The sequence below is a fragment of the Grus americana genome, chromosome 5, assembly GCF_028858705.1.
Source record: "Grus americana isolate bGruAme1 chromosome 5, bGruAme1.mat, whole genome shotgun sequence".
NCBI classification, from domain to species: Eukaryota; Metazoa; Chordata; class Aves; order Gruiformes; family Gruidae; genus Grus; species Grus americana.
The window spans coordinates 65,184,973-65,199,006 of record NC_072856.1 but is presented as its reverse complement, the minus strand read 5'-3'; the positions used below and the strand labels follow the sequence as shown (position 1 = coordinate 65,199,006).

Here is a 14,034-nt window from a genome sequence, read left to right as displayed (position 1 = left end):
TAAATGTGCTTTTGAATCATGTTCAGAAGATGTAGGATTTCTCACGTCTTATTGCTCGTGTGTTAAGTTTGCTCAGGCCCATGCCAACCCAAACGTTGGCAGCTGTGTTTTGTAGAGGGATTCGGGCTGGGGGTGACGAAGGCTGTCCAACTAATGAGGAGAAGCTAGTGGAACTATGGACATTGCTTCTTGCAAAGTGCATAAGCGGCTGTGGTGAGCAGGTGACGTGTTGATTCCCCGGGGACACAAAAAATGCTCTTATACTCTTGCTGCCTCTCCAGAGCCCTCCTGAGGGGCAAGAGGCTTGGCTGGCACGGGTTGCCCCATGTACTGGCTTTAGTGTCTTTGGCCTCATTAGTGTTTGACTTCCTAGGCTGTTGGCTGCTGTTCTAGCATGAAAAACACCGGATGAAATTTTATTTTAGCAGTGGGTTTTTGTTGTTTTAATTAGTCATTTGAAGCGTGCTTTGCTACAAGTCAGATGAAAGCAGATTACTACTACAGTGACATAGTAGATAATTAACTGGGCTGAAAGAAAGCCTAACTTCTCGGTTTTATTGGGAAAATAGTGTTTTAATTACCTAGTCTATCACAGAGGAAGGGAGAATTGTTATAGCTTATTGGAATAAGAACAAACTCAGGAGAGCCTCTGCCATTGTACACAGACTCATATATGTTTGTTTTGCCTGTAGCTGCTGCACTTAAAATACGTGTCCCAAGGACAACTGAAATCTCAAAATGCTCTTTCTGTAGTTTTGTGAATGTTGTACCATTCATCCAATGCCTTTTCTCCTGTCCTCCCTCATTCTGCTTCTGAAGCCAAATTCATGTCTTGTTCCCTCTGCTCCATGAATTGATTCGTCTTGTCTCCTTCCTCTGGCTAAATGTAGCAACTCGTGCCCATCACCCTTCTCCCTTCCCATCTCGGGCATCTGGATACAGGTTGTTTTCTACCCTGCCACTGCTTCCCAGACAGGAGGACTTTTCAGCGCTGCAGGGCTCTTTCACAGCTGCTCAACAGCCAGTGCTGCTGGAAGCTCTGTGGGACGTGTCCCCCTCCCTTGCAGGGGCCGCTGGCATGGCGGTGGCTTGTCCCACTCCCAGGACATCCCACATTTTGCAGGGTCAGATTGCAAGAATGGGAAGTGGCAAGGTGCCATCTCAGACTCACTGGAAGATGAACGTGGCTTGTAAAGTCCTGCAAGCCACATCTCCCGGGCAAAGGCTGTGTCCATTTTCTCTGGAGTCTGTCGGAGGATGAAAAGAGGGAGATAAACCGCAAAGGAGTAGCAAGAAGTACCCTTAATGAGTCAGGGAAATGGGTTGGAGATAGGGAAGAGCTAAAACAACTTCTCACTTGTCTTTTGGGCAGCTGAAGTATTGATAGGGTGGGTTTTTTCTGTAGGACTTGTAGCCAGTGGCTTCAGCTTGGATTGCTTTGCTTTTTATGATTGTATATAGATACACAGTATGGAACAACCTAAATGTTTTCTAAGGGTTTGATGCAAACAGACGTACACATATAGATGGAGTTTAGAAATACTGTTCGTGTCGGCGGATCTCATTTCATTTCTGTGGAAAACACCAATATACATATTTGAAATTATTCTGGGCCTACTGGAGATTATATATGTACATGTGTATGTATGTGTGTATGTTCGGTGTATCTGTATGTAAATACAGCCCAGTCTCTATATGCACAGAAATTCATCCCTTTGTTACCTGATAAAGAGAACTCTGACGGCCAAAACAACACCCTTGGAAATGCCTCAAAACTGTGGACACTAGAGAGGTGTCTGTGTCTTTGTATTTCCATGGAGTGATGCAGTACGGAAGTGACTTCAGTACAGTTTAGTTCTTTGTATTTCCACAGCAAATAATGTGTTTTGTTCTGCTTTTTATTTTTTTTTAGGAGAGGACGCTGCCCCACATTTAAATCCACATGTTTCTGCGGCAAAGGTGTCAGTGAAGCTGCCTTCCATGAATACAGATAACCAAACAGAGAGCACGAGTAGTATACATGGCGATTCAGATTCTTCAGGGACAGATACATTTTAAACTTTACAGGTTTTTATGACCGTCACTGTCTGAAGATTTTGTCGTAGGTACATTTGTCTGCCTAGTGTGGTAGTCTGGGTGCTTTGTCAAAATACTGGTCTTTTAGTACTGTTTATTTTCTACTATTTTTCTTATAATTTTGTTATGATTATAAATTTAGGCAATGATTCTGTGAATATATCAAATATTTTTAAGCAAATAAAATGCAGTTCTTTCAGAATCGTGAGTTTAAATCAATAAACGTGAAGGCCATTTAACTATTTATTGTAAGTACAGATGAAGGTGGAAGTGATTGGTGTTAAAATCCATGGCACAAGTCTGCCTTACTGATGGAAAAAAATGCTTCGCTCAATATAATGTCACTACTGTGACAGAGGAAAATATATTGGACACCAAGGTTTGCAAGAAAATTGTGTTCCTAGATATCTTCAGAGCTTGTTCATCCTTAGATCACAAGACAATTCAAAATTGTATGTAAAAGAGACCATTAGAGTTTGTATTGTTATTATGAGGAATTTCTTTTTTCAGAATTGCAAGAATTTTTCAGCACTTTGATGTTTATTTACCTAAAGACATTTTTCCATCTTAAAACATGTCTGAATGAAAGATTGTGTGGTTAAGGTTATTTGTTTACATTTTTTAATGTAAATTCCTCCTCCTCATGAGACAGAGCTAGTTGCTGCAGCCTCAACCTTTCAGAAGCCAAATAATCTCTAGTCACCCTCCCAGGGATTGCTCAATTTTTTTATTGCCTCAGTCAGGACAACGTGGTCAGTCCAGCAGTGGTAGGATCATCTGCCCCAAGGAGCATCCAAGCGAAATAAAAAAGAGGAATTCGGACATGTTCCAGTAGGAAAACCAGGAAAGAAGCTCTTCTCCAAGCAGGGCAAACAGCTTTTGCTCTGTTCCTCAGCCAGTCTGAGCTTTTCATGGGATATCTGTGGAAAGGAGGAGATTCTGTGGCACTTTCAAAGACATGGGGCATGAAGACATCTCTCAAAAACTAGGAGAAAAATACTCCTTTTGGGCTGACTTGTATCTTGTTGTGACACTGGAGCATATAACTTCACCTGCACAGCTTCACTGCATCACTTAATGAGAGGCACTTTATTGTTGCAGATACTCATAACCGTGAACAGTTCCCATAACTCTTATTTTATGGAGCCTGCACTGATTTCATCTCTCCGTAATAGAAAAAGATTAGAAGTTCCTTTTGCTTTTATTTTGATCTCATCGACCACTAGGTTCAGTTGATTTGCTGCAGAATCTGCAAGGATAAATGGAAAAAGAGAGGGCTTCAACCGTTCCAGGTCAGTAATATCCAGAGGATTCAATTTTAAAGGGAGTCTCTTTAGTATGTTCATGCAAAATGCAACAGCATTTAAAAAAAAAAAAAAAAGGTATAAATGAGACAGCGCTACTGAGAGCTGTTTTTCAGCATATGATGCCATGAGCATTGTCTCCAGTGGTAAAGCTGCTTCTAGACGTTCTTACACTGTGAGAAACCACCAGGAGCAGAGGAGTATCTGCGAGGTTGTGCTGATGCTGCTGTCTGTGGAACTGTGCTATAAATCAGACTACTGACACGATTAGTGATTTAAAAAACAGCAGCCTTTTTGGAGATGGTGGAGATGTTCTTTCAGCCTGCAGCAGGTTGCTACAGCAGAGTATCAAGTGGTCGCACTAGAACAACTGGCACCAGGATAACAAAATGCTTCATAAACAAACTTTCTGCAAGAGAAAACCTTTATGAGACGGTCTATCAATCTGCTAGGGTTTTTTTCGGATGCTAATATATAATTTAGGTCCCCTTTGTTGCAGTGTAAAAAGCAAATGAGTTGTTCTGTTCCTGCACCCAGAGCTGAAGGCCTGGACCAGGACTGCGCTTTGCTAAACAAAGTACAGTTAATCAAATTGAGAACGTGCTGGCAGCTGACAAACTACGGATGAGGTGGGAGACAGCAGATGGATACACAGGCAAGGAGAGTGCCCAGGAAACGATGAGGCAACCCTGGCCGATGGGAGAGGCAGCTGTCTAATCGCACTAGGAAAATAACTGTGTCGGGTCTTGCTGTCTGCAGTTCTGAGCATCTCACATTTTTCTCTTAATTCTCTTCTTTTTCTCTTCTTCATGCATTTAAACCAAAGGTGTTATCATTGTCATTGACTGAATCCTGAAGAAATGAGCTCTGTTTTTAGGAAAATATGTCAGAAACTGCCCAGTGAGGGCCATTTTCAATCAGTTTTAAAACTTCCCCATAGAATTATGTTTTCTCCCAACTTGACGTGACTGATCTTTTTAGAAGCTTCTGGATGCCTGGCACTGTGCTTCAAAGGTCTGCTGGTGGTGGGGATTACGCCGTGGCAGTGGGATGTGCTAATTGTTCATCCCCACTGCAACCTCCGCTGTTCCCATTCAAAGAGAATTTTGGAGAGGTGAAGAAGGTGCAAATGACTTGGTTTTCCTTCCCCAAAGCTTCCCCAAAACAAAATACCCTGCCACATAAACAAAAGGGGACCTCTGTAAATCTAGCACCCCTTGCACAGATAGTGTTACAAGTATTTCTATTCCTAGGAAAAGCTAAAGGCTATGTGTGTGTGGGGTGTGCTTTGGTTTTAATCAGTCTTCATTTTTCCTTTGAAATGGAAAAAAAAGTATCTTCTAGAAATTTATCTATTTCTTACTTTTGGGCTCAGTCTTGTATTTCAGATTCCTGTAAATAGTTTTCCGGAGTTTGAAATGGTAAGCACATGTTCTGTGAACACAGCCAAACCGTGATAAGGAATTCATCTGTCTGCGTCTCCAAGTTCCATTTTGTTTCTACAGCTTTTATGATTGAAAATGCACATTTCTCATGGGCACTCACAGAACTGAAACAGCATGATTTGCAAGCTTGCTAAATGGATTTCTTCCAAGCAAGTCATTGGGGTATGTCATCAAAGCTTAACAGCATCAAATAGAATTCCATCCAGGAAAAGTATTAAAACCCCACCTCTACCCAGCTATATTTTTCAGTTAATTCTCAGCAACAGAGAGGTTGGGGGTAGGGGGATGTTATTGGATTTCAGGATTTTAGTGTGGAAACCAAAACGCTGGCTTTATTTTTCGGTTTGACTGAATTCCTGGTGAAGCTTGCTTGTGTCTTACATTAGGAAAGCACTCGAACAAGGGTATTTGTTTATGGATTGGACTTGCAGTGTATGAAAGCGCAAAACTGAAATGTCAGAAGTGTTTATATTTGCAGAGCATCTTTTTCTGACTTTGGTAAGTAAATTCTGGCAGTTTAGAAGTGAGGTGCTCAAAATCCAGGCTTTTTCTCCTCCTCTCCCCCTCCCTGAAGAAAAAAGAGAGATGCTGTAGGGTGAGGGTGGTAACAAGAAAGAGAACAGGTGGATGTACGGGGACATCATGCAATTCCTGGCACAGGCTCTTGGGACAGGACGCCAGCCGTAAGCTGGTAGGCAGTTTCTCTGATGCCAGTGTCACCCTTCCCCTGTTCAGCTGAGTTATCTTGAGTTTCAGTATAGGAAGCAGAAAATTTCATGTGCACGCTTAATCTTATCAGAATTGTGGGAAATTGGATAAAGTCAATTTTTTGTTATTCATAGCTCAGAGATGGAAGTTGTCAAAATTAGCTGCTAAAAAGGTGTGCTAACCTTCCAAGGTGCTTTACAAATCACTGCAGGATAACGCTTCTGTCCTGACTGGGTAAAGATGTGCCAACCCCCTCCCTGTGAATTAGGGACTCAGATGTTTAAAGTTACACATGTGCAAAAATTTGCTGGATCCCAGTCTGAAATGCAGCCATTTCAGAGCTGGAACCCTGCAGCTGTTTAACAGCTCGCTGTTAACACTCGACACAAGAGTTTAAGACAGAAAGGCAAGAGGATTGCATCCTACGGAACTGGTGTGACATGAGAAGTTCATCCTTTCTCTAGGTGTCCAACTGTGTTTTCTGTGTGGGACGAAAGCTATTGTATAAGTGTTGTCATATTTGTACTGGTTGGCAGGCACGTTCCTATGGAGCTCTCTTTTTTTTCCTCCCCTTCTGCTGCTGCACTCCTGATTTAGATACGTCTTTAAAATATTCATTATTATGATTGTGTGTTGATGCCTCCCCCAACCTTCCAGGACTTGGATGTCATTTTGCTTCTTTGGTCCCACAAATGTGGCCATATCATTTCTCCAGATCTTGATGTTGTGGCATCCCTGAGCCACACCATTGTGTGTTTTAGCGTTTTCTTGTTTCTGTCAAGCTATTTACAAAACACTGAGACAATGCTAAGCTGGGAAGAATTCTGGCCACTGCTTTGTGGCTTCTTCAGCCAGACGAGGCTCTTCTCTGCCTCTCCAGGGTTGTCCTTTTGACACCTCATTACAGAAACAGAATAGAAGCTTTTGTCAGAAATCTCAAAAAAACCTTGAAATCTTACTACGGTGACATAGCCATAATAATGTCCTGGGCCCTGCTCCTCTGATGGCAATAATACAAACCCACAGTCCTGTGTCCATGTCTAGAGCTTTTGTTTGACTTTGGGTGGAAGGTGAACCCCCCCTTTTGCTCCCATGCTCTGCCTTCACAGGTGAGTGCAGACTTACAGTTTAGGGGTTCTTTTTCTTCCTTATACATTGTTTCATATTTAGGTTAGAAACCAGAAGGTAAGAGAAAAGTCAAATCAGAAGTGGAATCAGAAGCCTGTGAGGTGTCCATGGAGGAGGTCATTCCCCAATATTTTGGGAAGAGGTGCTTCTTCACCTTTCTGTAGAGCTTGCTTGGGGCAGAGAAGTATTGTCCTGATCAGACTTCACCCCAATGGCCCGTAGGATTTCCAGGCTGATGGGTCTTGCACTGAAGCTGTCGAGTACCTTGACGGGATACATGAAGACCCTGAAATGGCTTGAACTAAAAGCCAGTGGGGTTCTTGCCTGTGTAGTTTCTATTGCAGGACTAGGGCAGTTGTCAGAAAAATAATTGGGAAAAAAAGAGATGCAAAAATCAGTCATCTGAAGAGCTGAGCAGGTGCTGAGCAAAGAACTTTACTAAAACTCAAAAAACTAAAACCACCTACTTTGTGGATGAGCTGGAAGCCCGGGCAGCTGCCCAGAGGAGGGCAGTGACCACTGCAGGCAGCAGGCAGGGCGCTCCCAGCAGTGCCGGTCTTTATCCTGCCTGCCCTGGGCAGCCAAGGCGGCCGTTCTGACTCTTCGGGCCCTCTCTCGGCTCTGTCTTTTCCTGGCAGGAGCGCCCAGCCCTGCAAATTAGGGTTGCTAACATTTCATTTTGTCTTGAACTGGCCGGCGGCAGAGCCCCCTGTGCAGGGATGTGCTGGGGTCGTTCCGTGCACACCAATTTCTTACTGTCAGCTGAAAAATTCTCCCCTGGTTCGCAACTATTCCTTAATCCGTGTACAGTTGTACTTACCCTGCAGTCTGTCATCGTCTGGGTAGCTGTTTGATCACCATGTAAAAATCTTGCCACTGAAATGATGACTTTGAGCTTATTTTTAATGGGTTCTGGGAGATGCTTCTTGCAGTGACTGGGGATTTTGCTGTGTGAGTGGCATCCTGTCATTCCCCTCCCCCCCCCCCCTTCTTTTTATTCTGACAGTCTTGGAAATTGTGCTCTTTCTGCTTGAGACACCCTTGGAGAAGAGCATTCAACATCCTGCATCTGTCACATAAATACCATCTTCCCTTCCATGCTGCGGAGTCGTGCCTCCTTCCCTGCTGCGTTTCCTTAATCAGCACCTATGGGAAAGCAGCGGGCACCGAGCCACGGATCAGACCTGGTACTCGCTGTGAAACTCAGCATCTGCTTAAATAGCACTCAGGTCTGTTAATGCCGATCGTTTAATGCAGCTTTCTAGGCAGTATGGTGCCAGGTGCTGTAGAGTAGGGCATTCCTCTGGCCCATAAGCTTTGCAGCTCAAGACTGAGGAGGATTTCCCGTTCTGTGCTCCAGCTGCTGTGCTGTCGCCTCTTCCAATGCCAAACTTTGAATAGCTGTTTTTGTTTTGCTTTGCTTTGTTTCCCCAGATCAATTAACTAAAGCCATCTTTGCAATAAGTATTTTCCTTTTAAAAGTTGTCACACTTTTGCCTCCTCTAATTTTGATAAAGATGTTTTTCAGGGCAGGGAATGCCAGTGGTTTTGTTTAGACCTTTATTGGGACAATAGTGGCTGGTTTCTGCAAGTCCTGCTGAAACCAGGAGGGTGCAGAGGGACGAGATGGTGACCACACCACAGAAAGGCATCCTGATGGAAAACAAAGAGCAGGAGTGTGAGTTGGAGGCTGACATCCCTCTTTTGTGCTTGTAGGAAGAGTTTTGCATCTTCCTGTTGTACTGTTTGACAGGTAAAGATCCTTTAAGGAGGAACGTTTTTTTCTCTGTATTGTGCCAATAAATAACAGCAAAGGACTGCTCATCCCTACATACCTGGACTATTTGTGTTGTTATCTTAATTGCTTCATTCTCGCAACCCACACTCAATCTTTTCAGAAAATCGGAGCCTTGAACTTCATTCCGGGATCCTGAGGAAATCTCGCGTCTCCCTGCCATTTCCCAGCCTCTCTCATCTGTGAGAACAAGCCCTATCTCTCCCCGCCTGATGCAGTCTGAATTTCCTCAGGGATTATCTAAACAGAGCCCATGCGATCCATTTCTCTACAAATGGGAAAGCATAAATCATGGGTCCCTACAAATAAACACAACTGGCAAGATGTTATTCTTCTCTGTCTGAAGTAACACCAGTTCTTTAATCTGCCGCCTCCTGGAAGCATGTCTGCTCAGAGAAAGTACAACCATTACCATGTATACACAATGTTCTTCTGCCACTTCTTCTTGCAAGCTATAATGGGAACCTTGCGCCAGAAACATTGAAAGAAATGTGGCCAAATGAATACCTCTTACTGTTTTCACTTCTTCAACTTGGCTTTGAAACCAGAAAGCATTCCTGCTTGAAAGGAAGGGAATGGCCGGCTAAGAAAGGGAAAATCCTAACTGAAATCCCAGAGCAGCTTGATTTTCAGACTTGTGACTTTTGTTCAAGCATTGTCTTATAGTTGGGGGGTTGTTGGGACATCATTAATTCTGAAAATGTTCTTTGTAAACTAAAGAAAGGGTATGTTCCTGCCGTAGCAAAAAGTGTTCTGAGCTGAACACTTAAAAATGCTTCAAAAACTGGAGATGTTTTTACAGTTAAACCTCGTCTGGAGTTCATTTAAAATAATCATGTTTACATGGAGGTGAATTAGTGCGCTGAGCTCTGCCAATGCCGCGCTGTAGTTAAAAGTACACAGCCAAGAATTACAACCCCGGTAATTCAGTCCCTGAGAGCTGCAATCCCGAGAATGTGCAAGAACCCAGAGGCAGAAAGGCCAGTCTGGGGGGGTGGTGGGGAGCCAAAATCACTTTAATCAGTGATGAACCTTGCAGGAATATTCCAGGAGGAATAAGTGCTGGGTCCATGCTTTGCCTTTCATTCCAAACCAACTGTTTCTGTGTACACAAAAGGAAGCCGATACAGAGGTCCTATTGCCGTGTCCCCACTGAGGGTGGGATTCAGTTTGCTGGGCAATGAAGATGTCCACATCTCTGCTAGCCCTCTGCACCTCCTTATGGTTTACAGATCTCCTCTAGGATGCTCTCGGAGACACCACCTTTGGGGTAAGGCGGCTCTTTCCCTTCAGTATCCCTGGATGACAGGGGTCAGGGGGTGGGAGAGATGAACCCGCCCCAAGGGTCATTTTCCAATAGCACTGTTGACTCAGGAACCTCCAAGTGAGCAGGCCTCATCTTCCAACCTTTCTCTGAGGAGTGTTGGCTGCTAAATGTGTATTTGGAGTTAGCGGTGACCTGGATGGGTCCCTGCAAATGTTTCACTCACACCTTTCAGTTCAGCTACTCCTATTTTAAGGGCTGTCTGCTTGAGAGTAGTAGTAGTACTTGTGAAAAGAGTTTTGCATTTGATACGCATGTATAATACCTGGGAATGTCTCTGGCATGTCTGTGCTGTGTGGTCCTTCCAGGAGCCTGAGAAAGCATTTCTCTCGCTAAAATTTGGAGTGGCAGGATTACTTCCCAGCTAAAGTCTGTGAGAGATTGCAGAGAGCAAAGCCTTTCAGTTTTGCTTTGATGGTCAAAAATGCGGTTGCCATGAGTGTTGGCTGATATGAGAAGGAGCTTTATTTCAGGCAGCCTCTGCTGTTTTCAGTTAATTGAAGCTCGTTGCTGTTGCAAAGCTCTCTCCTGACACTCAGCTCGTCTCCTATCTCCGTCTGCTGCTATTGGGCTGTTACCGGAGATTCTGCTCCTGCCTGGGCTCTCAGCCTGGTCCTGGAGATGCTCTTCCTGCTCAGCCTGGTCCTGGCAGCCTGGACCTCTCTTTGCCAGGCTGCGTGTCAGCGGGGACACGTGGCCTGGCAGCTGCTCCATGCTGGAAACTCGGTCCTTGCCGTCTTCCTTGTTACTGCACCCTGTGCTGGCCGGGCCACGTCAGCCACGGGGCTGCCAGCTCGGGCTTTGCTCTACCGCCCACGTTGCTGTATGTGTGCACCCCAAAGAGAAAGGGAGAGAGAGGGAAAAAGGGCGAGGGCAAGAAGGAGGGTTATAAATCATACCGAAGAAAGCGCAAAGCAGATAGGGACAAGCAAGGGACGTGTGTTGGCAGCAGATGGGCTCCGTGCTGGGTGCTCCCTCGTTTTGGTCCGGATCTGTATGACCACAAGATCAATTTCTCCGAGTGGGACTAGGCTGGAGGAATCTTGACGAGATGAAAGGGAGATAATTCCATTACAGCGGCCTGCAGGTTGCTTTTTTGTGGGTACTGTTCCTGCTTAATGTAGGTGATCAAATTCTCAGCTGATATAAATCTGCATGTAGCTCCATTGACTTCTATGGCGCTACAGCCATTTACCGCATCTTCTGCTTTACTGGGTCTGCGTTAGCATCCTGCACGGACGGTTCCCCAGCTGTTGTCTGCAGACGACTGGAGTCACAACCACGGGTACGTGGCCCTCAGCTGGGTGTTTGCAATCTTCTCCAGAGCATCTACTGTTAAAGACTTCGTAATTCGACTGCCTTGTATTCTACAATAAATTTCATGGGTTGACAGCAGTCTGTGGTCCAAAAGCTACGGATGCCACTGCTCTAAACACTCCTCACTAATTCATTAGCTTTTAATTTGTGTAAATAAAGATTCTCATTACCTCATTTTTTTTGGTCACTTGTGGGGCTGGGGAAGCTCTTTGCCAGCACCTTTGTCCAGAGATTTGCTTCTCCAGATAAGGAATCTTGGCACTGGCAGCTGAACCAGAACACGCTGCCGTTTTAATGAACTGTAAATTTAGAACACCTTAGCACACTTGGAAAAAGTATAAATCATAGGTTACCTCTGGTTTTGTTTTTTTTTTTTGTTTCAAAAGTGAACAAGTAGCCAACCATTAGGTTTCTTTCAACGGTGACAGGCTAATTGTTTCAAAATGGGGCCGTGTAATATGTCGAGCACTACGATGCGGGATCAGCTGGAACATCTGTTCCTCAAGAACGCCGTGTAGGAACATCACTTCTAAACAGAGATAAGCCGGTTCAAACAGGATATGAGGGAACCTCGCAAAGCCGAGAAAATTACTGTCATGACAGCTGTAAAACCAAAAACCTCTTGGAAATGCAGCCTGGGAACGCTGCTCTTAAACAGAAGCAGAGAAAAACTGATCTGGGTTTCTAGGCAGGGCGCTGCGTCGCAGGGAAGCTCGGCTCCCTTGCAAAGCCTTTCCTGGCGTTAAAATGTTCCTTCCCAGTTCCTGTCTGCAAGAGCATTTCGTAGGCTGCGAGCTGGCTTAGAAGGCCAGTTCTCACGTGAGGTAATTAACTGGAAATTCAATTCGTTTTCAGCAAATGTGAGACAGTTGTCACAGATTTTATTTTTCCTGTGCTGGTGGCCACCATCAGAAAGACAACACCAAATTAGACGGATGCGGCACAGCCGTTACGCTTCATCTGTTATTTTTACAGCTATTTTTGTATCTTGCTAGGTATCTTTGTTAGGGAAAAGGTTAGTTTGAGGTGATTTTTTTTTTTTTTCCAAAGGGTGTTTGGTGTAATGGGAATTTTTAGCTGGGATACTTAACTTTTGCATGGCAAATGAAACATCAGAAGAAAACAGTGCTCAGAAATCAGATACTTTAAGGGATGCAAAACTGAACTCTTGCAGCAAGAAATAAATAAAAATAAAGGTAATGCATACATTTCTGATGCAGCCCAAATACCTGACCAAATGCTGTTTTACCGTGACATTGTCCCTGTGAGTATTTCAATTGTTTGGGCTGCTGCTAGTAAAACTGATACAGTACCCACATGAAATGGAAAATATTAATGTGCAAAGGTTTTGAGCAACTTGACAGAAGCTCTGAAAGGAGCAGGGCTGGGGACAAGCTTAGAAACGTGAAAGTATTTTGGATTACTGCGCCCAAGCCTCAATTTCACAAGGTGTTTAAAACACATGCCTACATTTAAGCATATGAATACTTGTACCGGCTTCAATGAGACCCTTCTCTGGGGTAAATTTAAGTGTAGGCTCAGGTGTCTCACTGAATGAGAAACGTAGAAGGACTCTGCGTACTTCCTCCTCAGAGCCCAAATAGTAACAACTCCGAGTAAATCCCAGTTGTGTACATAAAGCAGATGAGTGCAAAAAACACTGTGATAAATCCTCTGCCAGTTTTAAACCTTGCTGGTCTTTAATCTGGTAACTCTTCCTCCCTCAGACAGCTGATGGGTATGGTGTTTGAGCTCTCAGACTGCATGCCGCTATGTGTAGGTATATTATGTGCTGCATCTCAGGGCAGCAAGCGTATGCAGATATTAGGAATTTGGGTTGTTCCATTAGAAATAAACAGCTTTTAAGACATCTTTCATTCAGTCTATTATTTAACAGAGAGCTTTCTCGCTCAACCAGGAAACGCTTCTTCAGAGGTGCTGTTGCTGCAAAGCCAGCTTACACACGGATTCCTGATGCTTGCAGCAGAGATGAAATAAAATAATTTCTCCTGCTGCTCCCCATCCTCTGCTGCTTGTCCTGGCCGAGGGATTTGTTCCAGATGGTGGCAGCGGGTGGGGGTGCTGTGTGCTGGGTATGAGGAGGGAGGTGTGCTCCGTTCCCTGTGCACTGCTCATGGGCGATGTCCGGGGGATGAACGTGCCAAAACCCCACCACCATCCGCTCCAGCCGAGCTGAGAAATGGCTGCGAAAGGACCTCGGGCTCCCATCTCCCTGCTGGCATCGTCTGGTCCTTCCCTGCGTCCTTCAGGCATCACTGGAGGTTATGGGGAATGATTGAAAATCCCTGGGCTTGTGCTTTGTCAGAGGATATGTCAGACCATGCCATTTCCCACCCAGTGCACCCATGGCTGCCCCGCCATGTGGGTCCGTGCTGCTGCATATCGCCCTGCACGGCAGGGCTGGTGGCCAGCCTGGCTCCGAGCCCCTGTGGGACTATTGCCCTCCATTTGAAAACAACTTTTTAAAATAGTATTTTAAATTTCAGAGCTCCTGATCGAAGGTACAAGAGGTGTGACGGATCAGGTCGGCGGAGCAGCTCCCGGATGAGCCGTCAGCATCCCGGCATCCCGTCGAGAGGTACTTGCGGCTCCAGGAGCTGATGGTTATCTGGGGATGACGCCAGCTCTTGGCTGGGGTGTGGCCCAGAGTTTCCGAAAGCAAGAGGGGGGCGTTGGAAAGCGAAGCCGCTCTGCTGATTTCAGCGGGAGATGCCAAGGACAGGCAGGCGGCTGCCGACGCTCGCAGCCTGGCAGAGCCAGCGTGGGAAAGGCGAGGCAGCCATGAGGTCCTGCTCCTTTCCCTGCTGCTGATGGCAACTGGCTCTGGAAACAAAGGGGATCATTAGGAGAGCTTTAAACAGAAGAGGTCCCCGGATGTGAAAATTTCCCCAGCAACCAGAGGATTAGGGATCTCCT

The 14,034-nt window shown here is 45.1% G+C and overlaps 1 protein-coding gene across 7 annotated transcripts in view; it reads left to right on the top strand.

The window, feature by feature from the left end:
- The window catches only part of KIAA0586 (KIAA0586 ortholog), an 86,383-nt gene extending 72,728 nt beyond the window's left edge, over positions 1–13,655 (top strand). For 5 of the 7 annotated variants that reach the window (XM_054827649.1, XM_054827647.1, XM_054827645.1 and 2 more), the window contains one exon: positions 1,913–2,595. In XM_054827649.1, the coding sequence (XP_054683624.1) occupies positions 1,913–2,058 (146 nt within the window). In that variant the 3' untranslated portion in view covers positions 2,059–2,595. Of the gene's footprint in view, positions 1–1,912; positions 2,597–13,604 lie in introns of those variants that run through there. The other 2 variants (XM_054827646.1, XM_054827648.1) reach the window with 2 other exon arrangements.
- Positions 13,656–14,034: the final 379 nt, after the last annotated feature.